Genomic DNA, 25,981 nt, shown 5'->3' on the forward strand with positions numbered 1-25,981 from the left:
ACTTTTAAAAATTTAAATAATATTTTCAGACGTCAATAATGAGTAATAACGAGGGTTAGGCATTTTAGTGTATGCTGAACAAAAATTATCAATCACACACAAAGGATAATAGGATTTTAAACTAACATATTTATATTTTGATAATGGACATAATATGCATGATTAAAATTGAAAACGACCCAAATCTAAGCCTTAAAAATATGCAAAATCTGTGTTTATCATTTATACGATTAAAACCTGATATTACATGATTGAACACTTGATTAACATGATTTAAACCTAATTTACTCAGTCTAACGAATAAAACTAATGTACTACTATATTATTTTTAAAGAAGAAAAATAATTATAATAATTATATTATATACATATTTTAATGAGTTATCTAAACTCAACTCAGACTCAAACTCTAATTTTTCAATTTTGATAATAAATATTACTTCAGTGATCAAGTGCGCCCATTATAAGTAATTAATGTAAATATTTTGCCTAAAAAGGCTGACTTTATGAATTTTAATTTTTTATACACGTAGATAATAAGTAATGACGAGGTTTGGGCCTTTTAATGCCTATTAATCATGCATTAACGATTCTTGAATTGTAACTAACATACTTCTACATCTTTATTTTTATTATTAAAATTATTTCAGGGGTCAGTGCTCCCTTGTTCCCATTTTAATCTCCGGGCCTAATGTATATATGTTTCGCTATAAAAAGCCTAACTTTTTAAATTTTACTAATATTTTCAGACGTCAATAATGAGTAATAAACGAGGGTTAGGCATTTTAGTGTATGGTGAACGAAAACTATAATCACACACACATGATTATAGGATTTTAAACTAACACATTTATAGTTTTGATAAAAGACATAATGTGCATGAATAAAATTATAAACGAGCCAAATCTAAGTCTTAAAATTATGCAAAATCTGTGTTCATCATTTATATGATTAAAATCTGATATTATAGAATTAAACACTTGATTTACATAACTTAAACCTAATTTACACATTCTAACGAATAAAACTAAAGTACTGGTACTATATATTTCTTTAAAAGAATAAAAATAATTATAATAATTATATATATTTTTTAATGAATTATCTAAATTCAACTCAAACTCAAACTCTATTTTTTCAATTTTGATAATAAATATTACTTTAGTGATCAAGTGCGCCCATTATAAGTAATTAATATAAATGTTTAGCCTAAAAAGGTTGACTTTATGAATTTTAATTTTTTTGTGCACGTAAATAATAAGTAATAACGAGGTTTGGGGCCTTTTAATGCCTATTAATCATGCATTAACGATTCTAGAATTGTAACTAACATACTACTACATTTTTATTTTCATTATTGAAATTATTTCAAGGGTGAGTGCTCTCGTGGTTCCCATTTAAACCTCCGGACCTAATGCATATATGTTTAGCCAAAAAAAGCCTAACTTTTAAAAATTTAAATAATATTTTCAGACGTCAATAATGAGTAATAACGAGGGTTAGGCATTTTAGTGTATGCTGAACAAAAATTATCAATCACACACAAAGGATAATAGGATTTTAAACTAACATATTTATAGTTTTGATAATGGACATAATATGCATGATTAAAATTGAAAACGACCTAAATCTAAGCCTTAAAAATATGCAAAATTTGTGTTTATCATTTATACGATTAAAACCTGATATTACATGATTGAACACTTGATTAACAAGATTTAAACCTAATTTACTCAGTCTAACGAATAAAACTAAAGTACTACTATATTTTTTTTAAAGAATAAAAATAATTATAATAAATTATATATATATATATATATATATATATATATATATATATATATATAGGGGTGTATTCAGATGAAAACCATAATGTATATTAAAACATCAAACCATGTAAATAATGTACATTATACACACTAATAATGTACATTTTATTCATGTATAATGTACTGTTCTAAATATTGAACACACTAATAATGTACATTTACATTATATGAATTCTGTACATTATGCTGACAGTACATTATACATGAATAAAATGTACATTATTAGTGTGTATAATGTACATTATTTTACATGGTTTGATGTTTTAATATACATTATGGTTTTAATCTGAATACACCCCTATATATATATATATATATATATATATATATATATATATATATGGATGTATTCAAATCCTTTTCATATCTTTTGTCCTTTTTCCTTCTTAATCCTAGCCCCACGATTTTGTCATCTGACGGTTAGATTAATGCCACGTGTCATTTAATAATGCACATTTTCATTCTAATAATGCACAGCGGCTAATAATGCAACATTATAGACTAATAATGCACATTTGCATTCTAATAATGCACAACGGCTAGTAATGCAACATTATAGACTAATAATGCATTGATCACAACCATCCAATTCAAGGATCCAAGGGCTGAGATTAAGAAGGAAATAGGACACTTAGGCTGCAAAGGAGCCTAATGCACCCCTATATATATATATATATATATAGGGGTGCACTAGGTTGCCACTATAGTTAAAATAACATCATACCACCAATATCCACCCTTAGATCCAGAAATTTAACGATCAAGATTTAATTTCGTGAACAGAATTGAGATTGCTGTCTAGTGTATACCGAATTGCTGTCGGGGGCATCTTAGTCATTTCAAACCGATTCAAATTAGGGTTACCCCCAAAAATACCGTCATTCTCCAAATTCGCCCCTCTCTCTCTCTCTCCCTGACTCTTCTCTCTCTCTCCCCGACTCTCCAAAATCTCCGATTCTCCAAAATCTCGCCGATCCTCCACCTCTAGATCCCGCCGCCTCCAACTCTAAATCCCTTCGCCTCCGCCTTTAAATCCCGCCGCCTCCGCCTCTACACCGTGTAACTTCAATTTCCAGCCACAACTACACCGTGAATCGCGTGATTTAGGGCTGATTTCTGGAATTCCGAACGCCTACAACAAGTAATCGGTGAAAACAGTTCACAAGGTATGTTAATTGGATTCCGTTTAGGGTTGAACGAAATAGGTTTCCAGAATGTTACTTTGTTGTGAATGCAGATTTATGTATGTGTATTATTCATTCAATTGATGTCTTGTTTAATGTTTCGATCCGAGGTTTTAGTCTGTTTTTCGTGATTTTCGAAATTTTATAGCTATTTGCTCCATGTATGAGGGTTTTTTTACACGTTGTGACAGACTATTGTGATTTTTTGTCTATTGGATTAAGTATTGTTGTACTCGAAGTGAATTGGTGATTTGGTGATTTGCTTAGTTAGTGATTTGCTTGTATTAATGTATAAAAGGGGTTATGTTACTGCATGATTCATTTTGTGGATGATTTGGATGTTATTGGTTTAATGCAGTGTAAAGACAAATTTAAATGGCAAGAAAAAGAACAAGATCACAGGTAGAAGAGGAAGAAACTAGAGGGGATACAAGTGAAGCTGAAACTAGAAGTAATCATGAAAATATGAATGAGGAAGAAGTGGAAGCTGAAACAAGCACAAGAATAAACACGAATGAAGAAATAAGAGGACCGGGAGGTGAAGGTATTGTGAAAAATCTTGTAGTATTACTTGTTATATATTGCAGTGGGTCATTTATATCAATGCAGTCTTATTTGTTATATATTGAAGTGGTCCATTTAGAATAATGCATCATGATCTTGCAGTTTTGCATATTTACACTATTGATTTGGATTATATGACAGATCTTTGTCTGACAAAATTAGTCTATATATGAGTTAGTGCAAGTAACAAAATAGATAACAGTGTTCAAAATCTAAGCATTACTGTATAGATTAAATGAACTTTTGTTAATTTTGAATTCTGTTTCAAGTGATATTAGTTATAGCAATTATTGATAATTCATACCTAAATCATGACATGATTAGATACTTATCATTCTACTAGTTAAAATGAGGGACCTACAAATAAGATAATTTATGTCATATTGCTATTTTACTTCTTATACATTGCAGTGCAACATTTAAAATAATGCAGTCTTGTTTGTTATAGATTGCAGTGCACCATTTAGGATAATGCATCATCTTGTTGTTTTGCATGCTATATTGCTTTATTTAATGTTATATATTGTTGTATTGCTTGTTATACATTGCAGTACATCATTTAGAATAATGCATCATCATCTTGCAGTATTTGTTGTTCTATATTGCAGTCCATCATTTATGATAATGTAGTATTGAATTTTTTTTTTTTTTTTTGTAGTTTTGATAAGATTAAACAAGGGTGTGAATGCCCTGCTATTCAGATTAAAGCCAGAAATATTTGGAAATACCATGGAGTATCTAAATGGAAAGCAAAAAAGGGATATAATTGACCTGGGGTTTGGGGCACTTCTGAATTTCAAGTTAAATTTCATACCTCCAAAACTGGGATTCTGGGTTGCATCATACTTCAATCCCATTGCTTGTGGGTTACCTATAGGAGGGCCAGGGACAAAATGCAGGCACATCGACGAAGTTGATGTGCATTTGACGCTTGGCCTTCCTAAAGGAAGAAATCGTATTGAACGGAAACTCCGGAAGCATGATTTGTCGTGGATGGAAGCCGTTGCAAAGTCTCTTAAAAAACCAAGGAAAAATATATATGTTGATGACATTGCCATCTTGATGTTGAATGAGGTAGATGGTGGTGACCAATTCAAGAGATTGTTCTTGGTACTCATGGAATACTGTTTTATAGAGACCCCAGCAGATGGACCTGTTATCCCAAAGATCCTACATATCTTGGATGATTTGTCAATCATCCATCAATACAATTGGTGTGAATACGTCATCAATGTTCTGTTAGATGTGCATAACAGATGGTTGAGCTCCTCTAGCAGATACTACACTGGTCCAATAGTTTTCCTTATTGTAAGTGTAACTTTCTTAAAAAAATTTTTAAAAAATGCATATACTAAAGTTTTTTATGCTTCTGTATGTCAGGGATGTTATGTGGACAGGATGATAGTAGGAAGAAGAACAGTTGAACGACGTTTCCCATCAATTAACATGTGGGAGTTGGAGGCATTAAAAGCAAGAGAAGCCCTAGAGATCAATGCTGGTGGATTTGGGCTGGGTTACTATGATGACCGAATGCCACAACAACTTGTTGATGATGACAAAGCATTAATCCGAGCGCAAGAGCAACAAATCTTGGATGAGGTGAATGATATGGCTGGTCCTTCAACTTCAGCAGAAACAAAGCAGCAACACAACGAGGAATGAGAAGCAAGGAAATATACTGCTGATGTCTATCCTGCTGGAAATCTTTTGGCTGATGGAATATTCAAGTTTGCTGCTACGTTACATGCACCACCAGAGCACATACGTGAAATGAATAGTTTTAAGGTAGCATCTGCAGCGGGGTTGATAATGCTGACTAATGGAAAGAGAGAGAAGAGACGGATGAAAACAAAAGATCAAGTTGAAACACTTGCTCAAAATTTGGATGACGAGGATCTGCAGAATCCTGACTGGCTGGCAGCAATCGAAAAAAATGATGAGTGCTCTAGATAAAAAAATTGAATTGGAAAATTATATGCCTGATTGGAATCTGTTTGATGGTGATGACAATCAAGTAAGTTTTTCTTATTGATAACAATATGTGGTTTATTTATATTGTATTTGAAATTTCACTACACTTTTGCAATTGGATATTGTTCGTAATGATGGTTTTATGGATATGCAGAATGTGCAAGCACAAGGTGGCCACTCGAGAGGTGAGAAATCACCTGCTGCAGATCAAAGTCGTGGAAAGGAAAAGATGGGTGATGCAATTGAAGCAAGAAAGGAGCCTTCACAGGCTACGTGCTCATCGAGCCCAGCTGCAGCTACTTGAATGAATGAGCCTTCAAAGGATCAAAATGATAGTACATCAGCTCCTGTAGAGGTATGATATACATTGCATAACACAATTTGAATTTTTGCAGATTACTATATTATATATTTCACATTATAATGCATTTGTGTTTGTGGCTATTGTAGAATGTCTGTGAAGAACCTTCGAAGCCTCCACAAGGAGTGAAAACTGCAGCTTCAAAGGACACGCAAAAGGCTGATGCTGCATCAAATGTGAATGATCCTTCCAAAGAAAAGGAGGAACATGTATATAATGCATCTTGCCAAATTATACTATGCATTCTTAAGTTTAATAATTGTAATATTGTTTGCTGTAATTTTCAACAGGGACAAAAAATAATCTCCACCCGTGACAAGACAAAACATAAAGTAAGTGATGCGATCAAATCTCCTTATGCTGTGCGTGTAGTTACAATGTCAAACAAACTTTCGGGGGATGAGAGGAACTGTATTTTTGGATGATGAGTACTGAAATCAATGCCACGTACGTTTTCGTACAAAATTGTTTTTAATACCAAGTATTTATTCAATAATTGTACAGAATGATAACATCCTACATTTTGTAACATGGAGCTGATTGTATTCAACATCAACAACTTCAAAATTACTCATGCTCAACTAATGTCGATGCTGCCATATGCAAGGATCCATGTTGCAGTCATAGATGGGTGGAGTTGTTACTTAAATTTGAATGAGAATTTCAAGTCCCGTACATCACCCAGCAGATTGTTTCTGTCTACTTTCACCTTCGTATGTCTCAAACACTTAATGCATATTAGACTTTTCATATGGTTGTCCTAATTCTTATTTTCTTTGGCTGCAGAGTGGTATAGTTGTGGACCCAAAGACTGATTGGAGCAATGATCAGACAAAGGAGGTCTTTCATGAAAGAATCATTGATGAGCTGAAGTATATCCAAAACTTCAAATGGGAAAATTACAGTCTGGTAATAAACTATCAATACATTGAACTACAATATGATTCTTAGTGGAATGCAATTGAATATACTCATTTTTATGCACCAGGTTTTTTCCCCTATATATGCAAACGACCACTACTATGTGGTTTGTTTTGATTTCTTGAAAGCAACAATCTGCGTGATAGATAATGTTAGATCAGAAGAAGCTGATGTTGGGGTTAGATATGGCGACCAAGTCTATAGGCTAGTAAGCAAGCAATGTTATATATGTTATTCTGCAATATACAGTATATAAATATGCAAATATCATCAGCTTGACAATTCTTATTTAATAAATTGCAGATAGATTTCTTTGTCTACACTCTGGACAAGTATGGTTGTGCTAGCTACGGTCGCATGCTCCAAAAAGAAAATGTGAAGGTTCTAGAAATGAAATGGAGTGCTAAAGAAGACACTACAGATTGTGGCCTGTATGCAATGCGCCATATGGAGACTTATATGGGCATGAAGGTCACTGACTGGAAATGTGATCTGACAAACAAACAATCAAGGCCTCTGCAGCTTCTTCGAGCCAAATATTGTACAACAATGCTGTATAACAACAACAATAGGGCCTTGAGGTGTGTGTCAAGACTTGCCTCACATCAATATACTGAGGCAAAAAAGACAAGACCGATTGATGTGGAGAATATGGTAGCGGAGTACAAGAACAAACCATCTTGGCGTGCCTCACAATGAAAATAGGGCCTAAGGCTGCTGCAACAATGAAGTCTTGGATGTTTGCCATGAAGTCTTGGATGTTTGAATGAACTTGTGCTGAAACATTTCGTTTTATAGTTTTATTTTGGGGTAGACAATGTAACTGACTTAATTTGGTTTGACTTTTTATCCATAATTGTTTTGATGGCAGTTACTTATAATATGCTTGCATGCTTGAGATTAATTGCAGATCATATTAGTTTATGGGTGTAACAAAGTGTTTAGGACCTATTTTGATTTGAAATCTAAGATTCAGTTAGAGCAGGGAGTTCTATTGGGAAATTATTGCAGTGTAAATGTCATGACTTTGCATAAAAGAAACTTAAAAGAATCATCTAGTGAATGAAATTAATGGAATTTGAGTGAACATTTCTTTAAAGTCATGTGATGTTTTCCTAGCACTTGAAAGCTAATTATACTTCGATTGTAGAGAATACTGACTTTAAGGTTGTGTACCACCTAGCTATAGTTTCGTTTTATTAAACTACATTAGAAAGAACAATTGTAACAATAATATGTAAACTGCAACATTGTTGTGGTAACACAACAATATTCATTGAATAAGACTGCAATATAGTACTGTAAAAATTTGTAATTAAAAAAGATTGAAGTTAGACTATTTAATGGAATAAAAGGCAACTTGGAAACAATAGTATAAAATTAATAGAAATGAAAGAATAGAAAGAAGAAAATAGTGTGTCTGCACTCGTTTCATTAGACTGCAATATATCTACCCTAATACTGCAATATCTTCTGTATAAGACTGCAACCTGATAATGTAAAAATGAACTAACAATTTTATTTTCCCTTTTGTCGACCACAGTTCCTAGAGTCATGGTGACCAAATTCGCCACATTTTTTACACTAACGCAATGGTTTGCTATTCAACTTTATAGCCTTTTCCTTCGCGGACACCAAACGGATTTTAGAATCACTTTTCGAACCTTTGGTGGACACAACTGATGGTGGCTGTACTCTAACCACAGTTGGCTTTTCAGCAAAATAGAAATCTTTAACTAGTTTATCCTTGTCTGCTGAAGATGGTTCATGGATTCTTGTCATAAGACTCTTCCCAAGCTCATCAATTCCAGCTGAAAACAAATCAATGATGGCACTATCACCATCAAATTTTTTCATGTAACTGAAAAATATGTCAGCAACTTTATTCTTTGACAACTGGTTTGGATCTGATAAAAGTTCAGGATCTCCCAAACATCGAGCTGGTCCACGAATAGCATCAGCTAAGGCAGTCTTCAACCACCTCACATGGAAGTACTTATCAGGTATAACTTCAAAAACCTGTTCTTGAAAACCAAAAATATATGACTACAAAGAATTCCCTCTCTCCCAAACAATTTGCAAGAACATGAATATGAATCCTCACTGGTCGTGTAGGTAACAACCCAAGATTTACTATACTTGTCCTTTATTGTGGAGATCTCTAACACATCATCTTTCAACAAACCATCAGTGCTACAATGGTGCAATGCGTCAACTATCTCACGGTGCACTCTCTTGAACATGTGATCAATGTACTTTGTTGCAGCATGTTTTTCTAATACCAACTGACTGGAGAACGGTGGTATAATAGTTGAATCCATATAATCTAACTTCGAGCTAGAATTTCTCTGTGCAGCCAAGGCATGATCAAAATGAACTCAACTAGATTGGAGCGAGGTCTGGTGAATGTTTTATAAAAGCTATTCTCAGACTCGGAAACAGACGTCGTCCTAATAAGAGACCCCATGGGAAAGTCTCTAAAATAGGCAGGGACCCACATCTCTCTATCGTCAAACATTGTTACAAACCACTCGACATGAAGAAGCTCATAACGCTCCATTATCCCCATCCATGAATCTTCAAACTCTTCCGGCTCTAGCACCTCAGACCACACACAAGCACTGATCTCTTTTTTCAACTCTTCATTTTCTAGACATCTCCTTGGAATTTTGTCGGTAAGTTTAAGCATAATGTGCTACATGCACCATCTATGCTTTGTATCCACCAAAACATCACGAATAGCAGCTCTCATACCTCTATCTTGGTCAGTAACAATCATCTTAGGAGCTTGACCCATGGATTCCAAAAAATGCTTGAAGAGCCAAGAATAAGATTTTGTGGTCTTATTGGATAAGAGTGCAGCTCCAAATGTGACTTGCTTTCCATGGTTGTCCTTGCCCGTGAAGGGTGAAAATATCATGCAATACCTGTTTCATACATATAAATGGTAGACTGCAATATTAGAGTCCAAAAACTGCAATATAATACACAATAGACTGCAAATATTAGAGTCCTAATCTACAATGTTATCCAAACAGAAACCTAACACATGGAATGCAGAATTTATATATAAACGAACAAGGCATTACCTATTGGTATTGTATGTGGAGTCGAAGGAGACAACATCACCATACAGTTGATAATTCCGCTTAGATATTGCATCGCACCAGAAAAGCGCTTTCAACTCTTTTGAACTCCCAAGCTGATAGTGATATGTGAAATCAGGACATGCCTTCTTTTTCCTCGCCATTTCATCTAACAACATTTGTGCATCAGAACCTTCGACATAAGTTTTCAGACCTTGGACATAATTCCTAAGTTCTGCCACGGTGATTCCAACAGTGTCATAGCCGCCCAAGAACTCATTCAAGAATTTGAATGTCATGGTGGGTCCAATATTGGCTTTCGTGCAGTCCCATATGAATCGCCTGTGTACTTCACCCAACCTACGGTTAATATGCATGTAACATCTAAAAGGAAGTTCAATCATACTATGATTGTGAACTTCCACAAATTCTTGAACAACATACCCCAAAAATCCAGCCTCAAATACATACTTGAGTGATATTCGCGCCCTACATTCACACCTTTTGGACGTGCGTCTAAGTTTGGTTATAAAACCCTCTTGTGCATGCATCTCATCCATTTCAATCCCCACCTTCAATCCCTCTTTGTTACAAACAAGATATTGCCACGTAACAACATCTCTAGTAGATTTGATTCCACGTTTACGCACATCGAAGCCAGTTTCACGCCCATAACCTTCATAAAAGGCAATACCCTCATCTAATGAATGGAATTTCTTACCAACATAAGGACGGAGTTCGTCGGAGCATGCTGGCACACATGCAACTGGATATAAAGATAAAACATGAGGCTAATTAGTTCAGATACAATTGACTGCAATAAACGATAAGGTGAACAACAATGTGATACACATAAACCAGCAATTACTACAAACTATACTAAACAGAATCAGAATCAGCAGAAACAGAGTATTGCGATGAAATCATAGGTTAACACTCTGCATTATGCTTTATGAAATCGAACATTACTCCTCTACCAATATTGAACAGAAGTAGAAACATACTCTACTAAACAAGTATTCATCGATAACTACTCTTCAACCAGTATTGAACATAAATAGAAGCATAATTTTTCAAACAAAAGATCAATAATCGTCAAAACAGTAAACAAATTCGTCATCACAATCGTCCAATAATTGACCATTATTTTCCAGCTAAACATGTCGATACTCACCTTCAGGAAAAACATCCAAATCAAAATTGATGATCGAGTCGCCCATAGATCTTCAGAAACCTATGAAGAGAGACAACGATTTGGAGATTTCTCGGTTCTCAAATTAGGACTGAAATTGAAAATTCGGAATCCAATTGCAGAAAACGAATTATGGAGAAATTGAATTGCTGAATATGGATTAGAAATTGAAGAGTGAAATTCAGCTCAGTTGTTGATGTTGAGAATCCAATTGCAGAAAACGAAGAGTGAAATTCAGCGTGAAATTGAGAATCTGGATGGAGAATTCATCGATGAATTGAGCGTGACTCTGAAAATTTTTAGCGAGCAATGAACTGAGAATTCATCGTCGCGATCAAAACTGAATTGATCGTCTAATTCACTCTTGAAATTGTTAAGGAATAGAGAATTACTATTTTACCCTTCGGAGTTTTTAATGGGTTCAACTTAATTAAAATAAGCTGCCACGTGGCAGCTTAATAAGTCTAGGATTTCCAGATCTAAGGGCCTAGAATGGTGGTATGATGTTATATTAAATGGTGTTGTCATTTTAGCACAACCCTATATATATATATATATATATATAGGGATGTATTCAAATACTTTTCATATCTTTTGTCCTTTTTCCTTCTTAATCCTAGCCCCACGATTTTGTCATCTGACGGTTAGATTAATGCCACGTGTCATTTAATAATGCACATTTTCATTCTAATAATGCACAGCGGCTAATAATGCAACATTATAGACTAATAATGCACATTTTCATTCTAATAATGCACAACGGCTAATAATGCAACATTATAGACTAATAATGCATTGATCACAACCATCCAATTCAAGGATCCAAGGGTTGAGATTAAGAAGGAAATAGGACACTTAAGGTGCAAAGGAGCCTAACGCACCCCTATATCCCTATATATATATGTATAGGGATGTGATCAGGTCCATAACTCATTTTATGTCAAATATCCAAGTCAATCTCATCCCTTCAATTTATGGATCTGACGGTTTATATGACTCCATTTTATCCTTTTTTTTTAATATTTATAAAAACCATAAAAGGGTTTATATGATCAGATGGACTGTGATATATTATGCAGTTATTTAGTTTCCATGATTCACGCCAATTTTCTAAAGCAAGATTTATTTTCCATTTTGTAATTGAAACCAAAATTCGTAGAATACTCCTTCTTTTTAGTTTTTTTTTCGTGAACTCAACCGCAATAAGAAACTCTGCGCTGTTCTTCATCATCTCAACTCTATTTTTGTTGTTATCAATGATGGAAGAATGTAAGTATTTTCTATGTACACGATTTTTGTATTGAATTTACGTTCTTAAAATCGTTGCCAATTTTGTATATTACAGATCATTAGAAAGATGAATGCATATCGTATTTTGGTTTTGTTTTGCGATTAATTTTTTTGGGATGTGCACGACAATATATGAGTATCGTGAAGGAATTTTAATCGCGTCATGTTTGATGGAGTTATACAGAAACATTGGAATTCGATGCACGTAATGTAACTTGATGAATAGGATAATGTATTTCTTTTTTTGGGGTAGCCTATCGGATTTTCCATATCACTGTGTGTCATTGTGTACCAGATAAGTAACATATTATTCAAGCCAGTTAATAACTATAAATTACTTAATTTGAGTGATTTTCATGTTCATAGCTGTAGTGGTTTTACAATAGTCAATTTTCTGATTTACATTAGTGTGCATGTGTGATTCAATATTGGCCAATTTCATTGGCTGTTTGATTTTTATTTATGCAGTATCATCAGTTGTTCCGGAATGTTCTCTAGAGTTGGAGCCAGTTGTCGGCCAAAAGTTCAGCTCACTGGATTTTGCAGTTGCCTTTTATGACGTTTATGCACGTGCGGTTGGTTTTGATACACGAAAGCAAGGTACGGGGAAGGTGGATAATGTAATAACTTGGCATTACGTAGTATGCAATAGGGAAGGCTTAAAGTGGTCATCATAGGAGTCAGATCAGATGAACGCTCTAAGTGGATTTACCATGAAACAGAGACGGCTATCGAAGAGGTGTGGATGTAAAGCTGGCATATCGTACATTATGGGCTTGCTATTTTCATAATTTAAACTGAGCATCATTTTTGCAATAAGCACGTATTATGTTCAACTAGATCTATGTTGTAATGAATATACGTTGTAGATTAATTGACACAATGAGTTTTCTGTTACATTATTCCAACCTGACATCTAGATTGTATAGAATTTGTTAAAGATTGTTCACGTATACCCTTTGCATTATGTAACAATTAAGGATACACTACATTACTCGTGATGTATCATTACATTATACGTGCTGCATCATTACATTACTAGAGCTTATCGGCCCAAATGTAAAATATGAACTTGAATTTACTGGAACACTACTAGGCTTTTCGACCCCTTTTGCCTTGTCTGCACTAGCATTAATCTGCATTTTTTAACGGCAAATCCTATGTTTTTTTATAGAGTTACATTATAGGCGTTGTATAATTACATTATAAATGCAACATCATTACATTAGACGTGTTGCATAATTACATTACTAGAGCTTATCGGCGCAAATGTAAAATATGAACTTGAATTTACTGGAACTGTACTAGGTTTTTCGACCCCTTTTGCCTTGTCTGCACTAGCACTAATTTGCATTGTTAACAGCAAATCCTATGGTTTTTACAGAGTTACATTATAGGCGTTGTATAATTACGTTATACGTGCAACATCATTACATTAGATGTGCTGCATCATGACATGACTAGAGTTGCATCATTACATTATTAAAAGCTGAATCATTAGGCTGGAATAATTATACTTAGATTCTAAAAAGGGTACCAAAAAGATACATTAAAAATAAAATAGTGATTTACAATCCAAAATTCTAGCCATAAAACACATTAAAACCCATAATTTTCGATCCAATTTTTGAAGCTGCCTTTGATCTTCTTCCCTTTCCCAAGAATCATCAGCACCATCACCGACTCTTGCCCTCTTGGACCCTGTATATAAGTACATAAAATCTACACGACTTAAAACCAACTACGAAATATGGTATTTCACACATGTGTTACTATATAATTATGCTAAAAGAGCATAATGTAACAACACCAACTGCATAATGTATATGCACAACAACCTAAAGACACATTTGTTTACATTATTGCTTTTGTTATCATACATTACTGTCTAAGCACTGTTTTAACGTACTGATTGGGCTTAATAATGTAACGTATAGCACAAACACTTTGCATTCCAGGCCTCATACGAATGACAACAATGTTAACAAATATGCTATACATTATTCTGGATTGCCTATTGCATAATGTATCAGTCTGTTCTTAACAATGAAACAGAGCACATGAAAAAATTGTCACCACAAGCCTTAATCTGTTAATGATGTTACATTATTCAGAGTTCAAGATCACAATCTTTAACAGATAGACAAAGCTTACCATCTTCGGTGTTCAAATTGGTCTTGAATGGTCGCCCTCTTTTGACCATGTTCTTCCCTTTTTCCATCGTTTAGAACTAAATGAATGAAACATTATGTTGGTATTAAAACATCACAATACAACAATTAATCTCAATAATGTAAACCAAAAATCCAATCATGGTATTAACTCAGTCGAATCAATGGACTACAGTGCAGAAAAACAAAAAAAAAAAAACAATCACCGTCGCCGCTTCAATTGTATAAGCTAGGGTCGATTCTACCGCCGTCGCCGTGTCCCACCGCCGCCGTAGCCGTGCAAAGTGGAGAAGGATTCGCCTAGGATCTTTGTCAACGATGCTAAATTGAGAGTGAGGGAATGTAGTGATAAAGAAGAGTAGGGTTGAATGTGTAGAGAATTTTAGGGAACTAGGTTTTGTTGTCGATTGGGCTGCCTTTTGGAGTGAGAAATCGAGAGTGAGGGGAATGTGGGAGGTTGGTTGCAGTGAATTGGCGCAGATTTTGGAACTTCCATTTTGAAATCGTGTGATTTAGGTGATGTTCCAAATATACCCCTATAATGTAATTCGGAAGTGCTAATAATGTAACACGGAGAAGGATGTACATTATGAATCTCAACCATCCATCAAGTTAATCCTGAGGCTGGAAATACATTTGAACTTAACACTTAAGGTCCACTTGGACCATAATGCTCCCCTATATATATATATATATATATATATATATATATATATATATATATATATATATATATAGGGATGTAGAGTTTTGATCTATGTAAAACCCATTCTTAATACAAAAATACAGAACCAAGCATACATAGGTCATTTTTAGGTCATCGTAAGCTTATTTTTATGTCATTATAATAAGGATGACATAAAAGGATCTTAACATGACCTCAAACCCAAATTTTATAATATGACCTAAAACTGCTTTATAATGACCCACTGTGTTTTTCTTCAATTATTGACCATTAGATTGAAAAATCTCATGGTCAGGATTTGGTCTGAATTTTGTATTGAGATGCATTTTTGTATTGATCATTTTCCTAGGGATGTATTCATATCCTTTTTGCATGTTTTCTTCAATTGTTTAACTCAATCTGGGCGGTTCAATATCAAGATCTTATTGCCCAAAATAATGCCATTTGGAATTAATTATAATGTTAAAAAAAATCGGTCAGGGCCTTTTAGGAATACACAATCTTGTTAGTTATGGTAACTAGCGTGATTTTCTCTATCAACACATCACAGCGGTTTCTCTGAATTAGACGAAATCTTTCTTCTCTCTCCAAACTCTAATCTTTTCTTCTCCGTTGAATATTCTGATAACTCTCTCCAAGTTTCTAGTGGTGAATGTATCGTTAAGTTGGACAAATTTGTGAATTACAAGAACCGAAAAAAGTTGGACCCTTTGTGATTTTTTTTCTTGTTCTCCAACAATGGAAGAAGGTAATTTAATTTCTTCCACTCCAGAAGTATTGAACTTTGTTGTAATCTTAAAAAAAAACGATTTCTGCAGTATTATTTCATCTGACTCGTTTGCAATAGTTAGCGCTTGTTTAATTTATTTCCTTAGGGATTACAAATCATTGGCGCTAGGGTGTAGTATCAATTAATTCACTCAACAGCGGCCCAAGTCCTCGAGTTTCAGTAATCTCCTCCAGTTTCAGTGATTACTGCTAGGGTTTAGATATCATATTAGGTTTAGATATCATATTAGCTATAGTTCAGTTTTTACTGCACAAACATAATGCACAAACATAATGCCATTGTTGGGGCTAGGGTCTAGTATGTAAGTAAAACGTATGCCGTCAAAGTTGACGAGTTTTAGCCATTGCTATAGGGTGTAGTTCTTCTCTCGACTAGGGTTTAGTATTATGATGAATATAATGTACAAATATGTTTGTATAATGTATTTTATGTGATTAGTAATGTACGATCTATGTAATGCAATGCATAAGTTTCATAATATTTTTTTGTTATGATTTTATGCAATTCTTGTTGTACTTGGTTGTTCTTCGGAGTTGAAGCCGGTAGTCGGTCAGAAGTTCCAGTCGCTAGAATTTGCTTTTGCTTTCTACGATGTGTATGCCCGGGCTGTTGGATTTGATACACGCAAGCAAGGAACAAGGAAGACTGACGGTGTTACTACTTGGTCTTATGTGGTATGCAATAGGGAAGGCAGCAAGAAGTCAAACGGCGATGACCAATTGAATGCACGGTCTGGTTTTTCTATGAAACGTAGACGCTTATCCAAGCGTTGTGGTTGTAAAGCAAGCATTTCGTTCAAGTTCTTCTCTGAAGGAGGGCTTCCAGGTTATATTATCCAGGAGTTCAACGAGGTGCATAACCATTATATGGTTGAGTCAGAGCATCAACAGTTTATGTCACTTAATCGACAGTTGGAAGATGTACACCACCAATTCATCCTTGACTGTTCGAAGGCTAACATAGGTCCTACTCTTACGTTCAAGGTGATGAAGGAAATTCTCGGTAGATTTGGTCGTGTTGGTTGCAATGTTGGGGATATCAGGAATGCTTCTCGAGACATCAAAGCATATGCACATGGGATCGACGTACAAATGGTGTTGGATGATATGGCTAGGAAGAAGGAACTGTCTGACGCGTTCACATATGAGTATGAAGTTAATGATAGTAATAAGTTGGTGGCCCTGTTTTGGTGTGATGGTTTGATGAAGAGGAATTACCATATGTGTGGTGATATTGTGGCGTTTGACTCTACCTATAACACAAACATGTATGCATTATTTACTAATTATACTGCATTACATAAGGTTACATTATAGCAGTTGGATTTTTACATGACTCTCTGCATTACTACGCATCTGTTATGCATTATTCGTTTTTAATGATTCATCTTATGTGCTAGTCATACATAGGTATTGTATGATCTTCACACCATTCACGGGAAAGGACAATCCTGGGAGACCCGTCACTTTCGCTGCTGGTTTGGTGTGCAGCGAGAAAACAGGTGCTTTTGCTTGGCTATTCAAACATTTCGTTGAATGCATGGGTGTTGCTCCAAAGATGATCGTAACAGATCAAGATTTGGGTATGAGATCAACGATTGAAGAGATTCTTGTGGGACTCGCCACAGATGGTGTATGTGGCATATTATGCATAAGTTGTCTGTCAAAGTTCCGGGCAGGTTACTGAGGGACGAAATTTCAAAAAAGAATTCAATGCCTGTGTATGGTCGGACCTGCTTGAACTCGACGAATTCGAGGAACAGTGGAATGGAGTTGTGGAACATTATGGACTGGATTGGTTGGTTCAACACGTTGTACGACTATCGGAAAGTCTGGATACCTGCATATTTCAGAGATTTTCCACTTGGCTCCATGATCAGGACTACCTCGATATCTGAATCGGAGAACAGCTTCTATAAAAACTTTTTGAAGCCACGCGCCAACATTGCCGAATTCTACTTGAATTTTAACAATGCTCTGGAATTTCAGCGCAATAGTAGAACAAAGCTTGACTACCATGATTCAACTGCTCTGCCTATCTTGGCCATTGCCATGCCATTTGAGAAACATGCTTCGACGATGTTCACAGACAGTATGTTAAAGAAAATACAAGAAGAAATTGTTGAGGGTAATGATAGATGCCGAGTGTTGGGCTTTACTTCTACTGATATGGTGGACACCTACAAACTTGGAGACAACAAGCGCAATTCGTACTTGTGAGACACGACAAGACTGACGAGTCCTACTCGTGCGATTGCAAACTCTTCGGTAGGCAGGGATCTGTGCAGCCATATATTTGTTTTGTTTAGGAACAATTATCTAAACTCAACTCAAACTCAAACTCTATTTTTTTCAATTTTGATAATAAATATTACTTCAGTGATCAAGTGCACCCACTATAAGTAATTAATATAAATGTTTAGCCTAAAAAGGCTGACTTTTATGAATTTTAATTTTTTATACATGTAGATAATAAGTAATGACGAGGTTTGGGCATTTTAATGCCTATTAATCATGCATTAACGATTCTAGAATTGTAACTGACATACTACTATATCTTTATTTTCATTATTAAAATTATTTCAGGGGTCAGTGCTCCCTTGGTCTCCATTTAAACCTCCGAACCTAATGTACATATGGTTAGCAAAAAAAAGCCTAACTTTTAAAAAATTTACTAATATTTTCGGACGTCAACAATTATTATAGGATTTTAAACTAACATATTTATAGTTTTGATAATAGACATAATGTGCATGATTTAAATTGAAAACGAGCCAAATCTAAGCCTTAAAAATATGCAAAATCTGTGTTTATCATTTATATGATTAAAATCTTATATTGTAGAATTAAACACTTGATTTGCATGATTTAAACCTAATTTACACATTCTAACGAATAAAACTAAAGTACTAGTACTATATACTCCCTCCGTCCACAATCAATAGATCACTTTGTGTTTGACACGAGTTTTAATGTAGAATTGGTAAAGTAAGAGATAAGAGAAATAAGTAAAGAGAAAAGAAAAAAAGTAAGAGAGATGTAGTGTTAGTGGAATGTGGGGTAAGAGAGAAGGAGAAAAAAGTAAGAGAGAATCTTTCCATATATGATTGTGATTTATTTTTTGTGGACGGCCAAATATGATAATTGTGATCTATTTTTTGTGGACGGAGGGAGTATTTTTTTTTAAATAATAAAAATAATTATAATAATTATGTTTCTTTTTAATGGATTTTCTAAACTCAACTCGAACTCAATCTGAAAGTAAGAAGTCTTAAAGGGTCAATTCGATAAGGAGACGGACTCAATAGAACTTTGACTATATCCATAATATTGTGCGTGTTTATATCGAATTTTGTGTCAGTTGAAAATTATCAACCCTAAAAGATAGAGAGTACTACCCGACAAGCTATTTATTGTCACATAAGTTTCTATTTGGATTTAACTTATATTTCTGGCCGATGTTTAGAGGCTATATAGTTTCAGTTTTGGATTCCAATTAGTTAATTTACTATATTTATTATATGTATGTGCGTTATACATTTCTGAATCTTTAATAGTAGGAGTACTATATAATTAGTGGTAAAGTAGAATTTAGTTGTTAAGATACATTGTGATTTAGTCTGTGTGTGCGAACTGTAATTTTTAATGTAATACTACTAGGATATTGAATTATTGAGTGTTGATAAGTTAATACCACAGTACTAATTAACAGAACAGTTAAATAAACACGTGAGCAACGAAAGTAAGGAACCTCTTCCACATAGATTAGAACTTATTTGTCGTGACTGATTATTCGAATAGAAAAACGTGTTCATATCCACAGCACAACAAATTAACGTTTCTGCGTATTTTGGTAGATGCATGAGTTATTTTGCTTTTTGTGTACCAATCTTATCTACTCAATCTCATCTTTTGAACCAACTAGTATCACACATTTGCGATGCACAGACTAAGATATTTAAAATATTAATTTTAAATTATTTATAAATTAAACTTGAAATATTTAATAAGGAATTACAAAAATTTGGAGAGCTTTGATTCACAGTATATGAATAGAGATCATTTGAAATAACATTTCATTAAGGTCTAAGAAGAATAAAATGAATCAACATATCATAGCAAAATTAAAAATACTACTCCTATATCCTCGAAACTATAACATAAGCGAACTAATTTCTGTATAAAAAATTTATAATCGTGAATAAATAAATTTAAATCAATATTAATTTAAATTAACTTATTACTACTATTTTGTTATAACTCAATACATGTAATAACCACAAATTTAAAAAATTGAAGTGCAATAAATAATAAAAAATAATTAGCTAAATGATTCCAATAATATTAAAATAAAAAAATAATAAAAATTAAAAACAAATTAAATTATAATATAGTTAATTTACCAATAGCATTGGTATTTCCATAAATCAACCTATATAGATATGTTAAAAAATTACTAATGGCCATTTTCTTTAATAAAAAGACAATTAAGATTCTAATGATTACTATTGACATTAAAAGTTATAATTATGATAATACAAAATAAACAAATTGCTAGTAATATATTAGAGTAATATAGTAGAATATAGTTGTAAGTAATATCTATTTAAGTGATTCAAAACAATGAGGACAACTGCATAACCAAATATACGACGGACGAAAAGCTCAAACTTATTGAATAAATTAATAGCTGATCATTATAACTAAAAGAATGAACTACAATTAGTCAAACAAATAATATTGAAGAAGATTAAACCAAAAGGACAATGATAAAGAGAAGTCTAAACTTGATGAGTAGTCTAATAGTTCATCCTCGTGAATAAATCTAATTTACAATATATCATACTAATAATAATATTAACATTGAAAAAGATTTAATCCAGATATGTTTGGACATGAGTATGCAAGTGGTGACGCTACACAGAAATCTCATCAAAACGTCCACCTTCGTCCACATCATGCCCATCTACCTCATTCTATGATACTACAATTTATCGTCGGGAAAAGTGAAAAAAAAACAAAATAAAACAAAATTCACAACCGCAATGAAAATACAACAAATAATGAACCTGAAATTGTACTAATAACCCTCATCTCCTTAAGCATTGCACCAAATCTTGTGTGTGAATTTCACGGAAAAGTTGCTTGAATACTAACTTCCCGAGGAAGAGAAAGTCTATAATTAATGATTTTATATAATTTGCATACAAACATAAAACATCGTGTTAAACAACATACATCACGGTAATAAAAATACACACTATAAACTGAGGATATTGTTTGGCTTTATGAGCGGTAGCTTCATAAACGTGAATACAACGAACGTTGAAATTACCGAATAAATTGTGGAAGGCTCTAGATCGTTGAGCAAGGTGTGGACTGTGGAATTGTTCCATGATGTCGACCTTTCTTCCTATGGTATGAACTAAAATATCAAACTTGGGTTTTGTAAGATAAGTAGGAATGTGTGGATAGTAAGCCTTCAAATGTCATATTTATAGGTCAAAAATAATCATGAGATGATTTAACTTCTCCAAATTAAAGTCTATAAATTTTCACCTTTAAATATGAATAATAAGTATAAAACTGAATAATTAATTTGAAAATTGATTGATGGGTGGAAACTGAATTGTTTGACCCGACCCGGGTGTTTTCCGGCATTAAAAATGCTAACAGAGCACGCCTGAAGTAGGACGTGGCAATCGGAGGAATTATGTGAAACGACGTCGTTTCTAACATACAAAACGACATCGTTTCACATGGTAATTTACAAAATCAGCTATATACATCCCTAAACCATTCCCAAATCAAATTAGAACCCTAGTTTCATGTCCTTTAGGGTTCGTATCCCTCCCTTGGTGAATTTGGTCTACCAATAGCTTCAGCCATTTCGCATCGATTTGTGGGTAATAATTACGGTTTTTGGCTTGCGTCTTCTGGGTATTTCGCCGCGATTTCGACGTGGGTTGGTTGAGGTGAGGACTTCGACGTGGGCTAGTTGAGGTGAGGATTTTGAAATTGATTTCAACTGATATCGCAGCGACTTCGACTTGAATTCAATGTGCGATTTCAATTGGTTTCATCCCTCCCAAAATGGAGTTCGAAATGATTTCAATTGGTTTCATCCCTCCCAAAATGGAGTTCGAATTGATTTCAATTGATTTCAGTTTGGTGTTCGAATTTGGAACAATGAATTCAGATTTTTGAATTTAGTTTGGCATTCGAAATTTTCGAATTCAAGGATTGAATTCAGTTTGGTATTTCAAACACCATGGAACAATGAATTCAGAATTTCGATTTCAGTTTGTTATTCGAATTTTTCGAATTCAAGTTTGAATTCAGTTTGGTATTTCGAACATAATGTGTGTGTTTTGCTTGATATTTGTGTTGGATGTCCACATCGTCGAATTCGAGCGTATTTGGCCAAGGCCGCCTAAAGTAGTGGTTTGTAACCACGGCCTTGAAGCGGATGTTGTGACATCGAAGACGGAGGCGAATCCTGGACGACGTTTCTATCGTTGCCAAGTATGGAAGCATGGCGATTGCAAATTTTTTCGATGGATTGATCTGTTTCTGTCGCCAAATAAAGAGTACTATGTTCAAAAATTGAAGATGGAAAAGGCATTACAAAGGAGAGTTGCTATGCAAGATATACATCAAGACGAAGTTTGTTCAAAAAACGATGACATTGAAGCACTCCAACATGTTGTCGACAATCTGCGTTGCACAAACAAAAATCTGAAAATGGCTATTGTGTTTTTTATGTGTTGTCATTTGGCTAATTATCTAGGTTATGTAGTACAATTCCGGTGTTTAGTTTGTAATAGACTATGGACAACTACTTTGTCATTTGATCTTGTGTTTTTATGTAGTCGAATTCCATCACATATTTTTGTGATATTCATGCACTTGTTCCTCTAAAAAATTGTAAATGAGCTAATGCGATGAAACAGAGCATTAGTAAGAACTGGATTATCACATATCAGTAACAAAATAGGACAATCCATCCATTAGTCCAAACTAGATCAGTCAAGCTAAATGACATGGTATGATTGTCTGGAATCCATACAAAATACACAAACTCAATCAGTCAACTGACACAATTGTTTCAAGTTTCAAATCCAAATGACAACAGTAGTCAAATTTTCAAATGCCGGTGTGACTTTCTTTTGTAAGAACAGCTCCAGTTATAGCTCCAGTTCCCTCAGTGTTACCTCGACCACGACCTCCACCATGACGACCCCCCATCTTCTTCCAATTCGATCTCTGCCTCTCCCTGGAACAACAGTGGTGCCAGTTCGTGTCGTGGATTGCAGTGGCGCCTTGCGAGGTCTCCCCATTTTGGCCTGAGAGTTGAGTAGTTATTTCACAAGACTTAGAAATCAAACTAAATACTACCTCGGTCCCTGAAAATTTGTCCATTTCACTTTTTACCATTTTTGATAGTGGACCTATATTGCACTAACTCATTACTACTCACATTTTATTATAAAACTAATATATAAAAGTAGGACCCACAATCCACAAACTTTTTCAACTCACTTTCCATTACATTTCTTAAAACCCGTGCAGGGTCAAAGTGGGACAAATTTTGGGGGACGAAGGTAGTACCAAATATGTATAATATTGACAGTTACTTACCTGTGGTTTAGGTGACAATTCAATAGTATCATTTTTGCAACTCCCTGTTGGGATACAATAGGTGGCCTTCTTGCATGCAATTCTGACAAGTCATCACACATATTTTCCTAATCCTATTGGGGTACGATGGATCCTTTTCATATGGATCCCTCCTCCTCACCTTCTTAGGCCTACCCGACATCTTTCTAACAGGTGGTGGAACAACAGGATAGCCTTCTGCAGGCGGCCATAGTTTCTCTCCATTCAAAGCTGGCAGCCCATAACCATAAGCCAACTTGTACTTACTCATTGAAAAGTACTCATGATCATAGTCATCCACATCATGCTTGAGGAAATTAATAACAACACATCCATGCACACAAGGGATTTCAGTCAACTCCCACTTCCTACAACCGCACTGCCTCAAGGAATGAGTAATAACAAACCAATCTCGGAAGTGTCTAACTTCAAATATCCCACCTATTGAGGGAATAGTTGTGCAGTTTCTACTCTCATAAATCATATTACCAATTTTCTTCCTCTCTTTTGGACATATGCTTGAACTCTTCTCAGAACTCTCAATGTCTACATTCTTCCTACACAACCTCTCCATCAGTGCAGTTCTAATATCCTCAAACATGTCTATGATGTGTTTACTCCTTGCCTCAAGAATATATGTGTTGAAACATTCACACACATTGTTTAGAATTGCATCAGAGCATTGAAGTGGAGTGAGAAATGCCTTACAGAATCTGTTAGGGTTCTTGTCCATCAGATTAGCATAAGCCTGCCCATCTTCTTTCTCTAACTCTCTTACATGCACCATCATACTCCTCCATATATGTGCTTCTGACCAGCTTCCAGAAAAGTTGCTTCAATGCTGGGCCTTTGTGAGTTTTCTTCCATTTTGCATAAATATGTCTGGCACAATTTCTATGCTCTGTCATTGGAATGAGCTCTTTCACTGCATTCTCAAGCCCCTACATTAAAAAATTAAAAAAAGTACAATGTTACATATCGATTAGTATAATATAGTACACTACATGCATGTCCAGAATTCACAATATACCTTTTGCTGGTCACTTATGATTGTAATTCCCACTCCTTTTCCCAAGTTCAACTCCTCAGCCAGAATTTTAATGAACCAACTCCAACACACCTCATTTTCAACTTCAACCACAGCCCATGCTATAGGGTACATTTGATTGTTACCATATGCCCCTACCTAAGTAGGTCTTCAGGAAAGCACCATCTAACCCAATGATTTTCCTACATCTCTCCATGAAACCTCTTTAACCCACTGAATACAATGTGTAGCTCCTTAACTTTGCATAATACTCTTCCACAGTGCCCACCAACAAATCAATGGCCTTCCGCTTAGCATGATAGAACCTCCATTTTGTTGCATCAAAAGCATGTCGTTGCATTAAGTCTCTACCCAAATCCTTGCAACTCATAGATGGATTAAGCCTAAAGACATGTAAATATTTCCTAGCAATCCAACTAGATGTCACAATCTTATTTCCCATAGCTTTAGGACAAGTGTGAACATCAATCAAATTTTTTATTACCACAACACCATTTTTAGAAACCAAACTACCTGAACACCACCATTCGTAAGGCTTTTGACAAGCAGCTTCAAATTGTTTCTTGTTTGCTCCCTTGAAATGAATCTACCATCCATTTTCCACTGCATTATCTGTGATTGCATCTCTAGCTTGATAACCATCAACAAAGCCCATGCCCACAGATAATTTCATCAACTTGTGATCACACCTGGGATCATACATTACCTTAGCATGTCTGTCCCTAGTTCTTCTAGCTTCATCTTCAAAATCAGTTGAATCCGAGTATATGGCATCTTCTTTAGAGTTTTCATAGTCTGATACATAGTCAATATTCTTACCTCCATCAACCAACCCTAGAAACATGTCATCAGTTATAACAAACACCTCTTTATGTTTCAGTTTCCTTCCGCCTTGTGTGTATTCCTAATCTTCAGAAACTAACTCCTCAGCATCCATCTCATCATTTGTTTTCTTCTCTTCACAAGATGGTATATAACTCTCATCTTCATCACTATCATCAAATCCCTCCCAAGCTCCAGCACCTACTACCTCACAAGCTCCAGCACCTAGTCCCTCACCTACCCCTTCTAACACACATTTTGTTTCAATCTTACTCACAGATGCACTTTTCTCATTCATGCTCTTAGATGAACTCCTAGAGCCTCTCTCAGTCATGCTCATAGATGTACTCCACTCATTCTTGTTCCCATATGCACTTCCAGAGCATCTTTCAGTCATGCTCCTAGATGCA

At 34.7% G+C, this 25,981-nt stretch overlaps 2 protein-coding genes across 2 annotated transcripts; one reads left to right on the forward strand and one right to left on the reverse strand.

The window, feature by feature from the left end:
• Positions 1-8,413: 8,413 nt before the first annotated feature.
• LOC125220994 lies at positions 8,414-9,626 on the reverse strand. Its single transcript, XM_048123118.1, has 4 exons — positions 9,535-9,626; positions 9,270-9,489; positions 8,953-9,177; positions 8,414-8,848 (listed from the first exon to the last, which is right to left on the reverse strand). Exons 1-4 carry the CDS (start codon positions 9,624-9,626, stop codon positions 8,414-8,416), a joined length of 972 nt encoding a protein of 323 aa, XP_047979075.1.
• A 2,740-nt stretch (positions 9,627-12,366) lies between these two features.
• Positions 12,367-18,262, forward strand: LOC125220995 (protein FAR1-RELATED SEQUENCE 5-like). The gene is made up of 6 exons (XM_048123119.1): positions 12,367-12,376; positions 12,866-12,972; positions 13,050-13,136; positions 16,583-17,310; positions 17,453-17,625; positions 17,712-18,262. Exons 1-6 carry the CDS (start codon positions 12,367-12,369, stop codon positions 18,260-18,262), a joined length of 1,656 nt encoding a protein of 551 aa, XP_047979076.1.
• Positions 18,263-25,981: the final 7,719 nt, after the last annotated feature.

The sequence above is a fragment of the Salvia hispanica genome, chromosome 4 (assembly GCF_023119035.1).
Source record: "Salvia hispanica cultivar TCC Black 2014 chromosome 4, UniMelb_Shisp_WGS_1.0, whole genome shotgun sequence".
NCBI lineage: Eukaryota > Viridiplantae > Streptophyta > Magnoliopsida > Lamiales > Lamiaceae > Salvia > Salvia hispanica.

Coding starts and splice junctions, on each gene's coding strand:
- LOC125220994 (XM_048123118.1), bottom strand. CDS start 9,626: ATGGGTCAAGCTCCTAAGATGATTGTTACTGACCAAGATAGAGGTATG. Junction 9,490..9,534: donor GTGGATACAAAGCATAGATG/GTGCATGTAGCA, acceptor CAAAATTCCAAG/GAGATGTCTAGAAAATGAAG. Junction 8,849..8,952: donor ACAAGTATAGTAAATCTTGG/GTTGTTACCTAC, acceptor TTTCAAGAACAG/GTTTTTGAAGTTATACCTGA.
- LOC125220995 (XM_048123119.1), top strand. Junction 12,973..13,049: donor ATGACGTTTATGCACGTGCG/GTTGGTTTTGAT, acceptor AGTATGCAATAG/GGAAGGCTTAAAGTGGTCAT. Junction 17,626..17,711: donor CGTAACAGATCAAGATTTGG/GTATGAGATCAA, acceptor TGTCTGTCAAAG/TTCCGGGCAGGTTACTGAGG.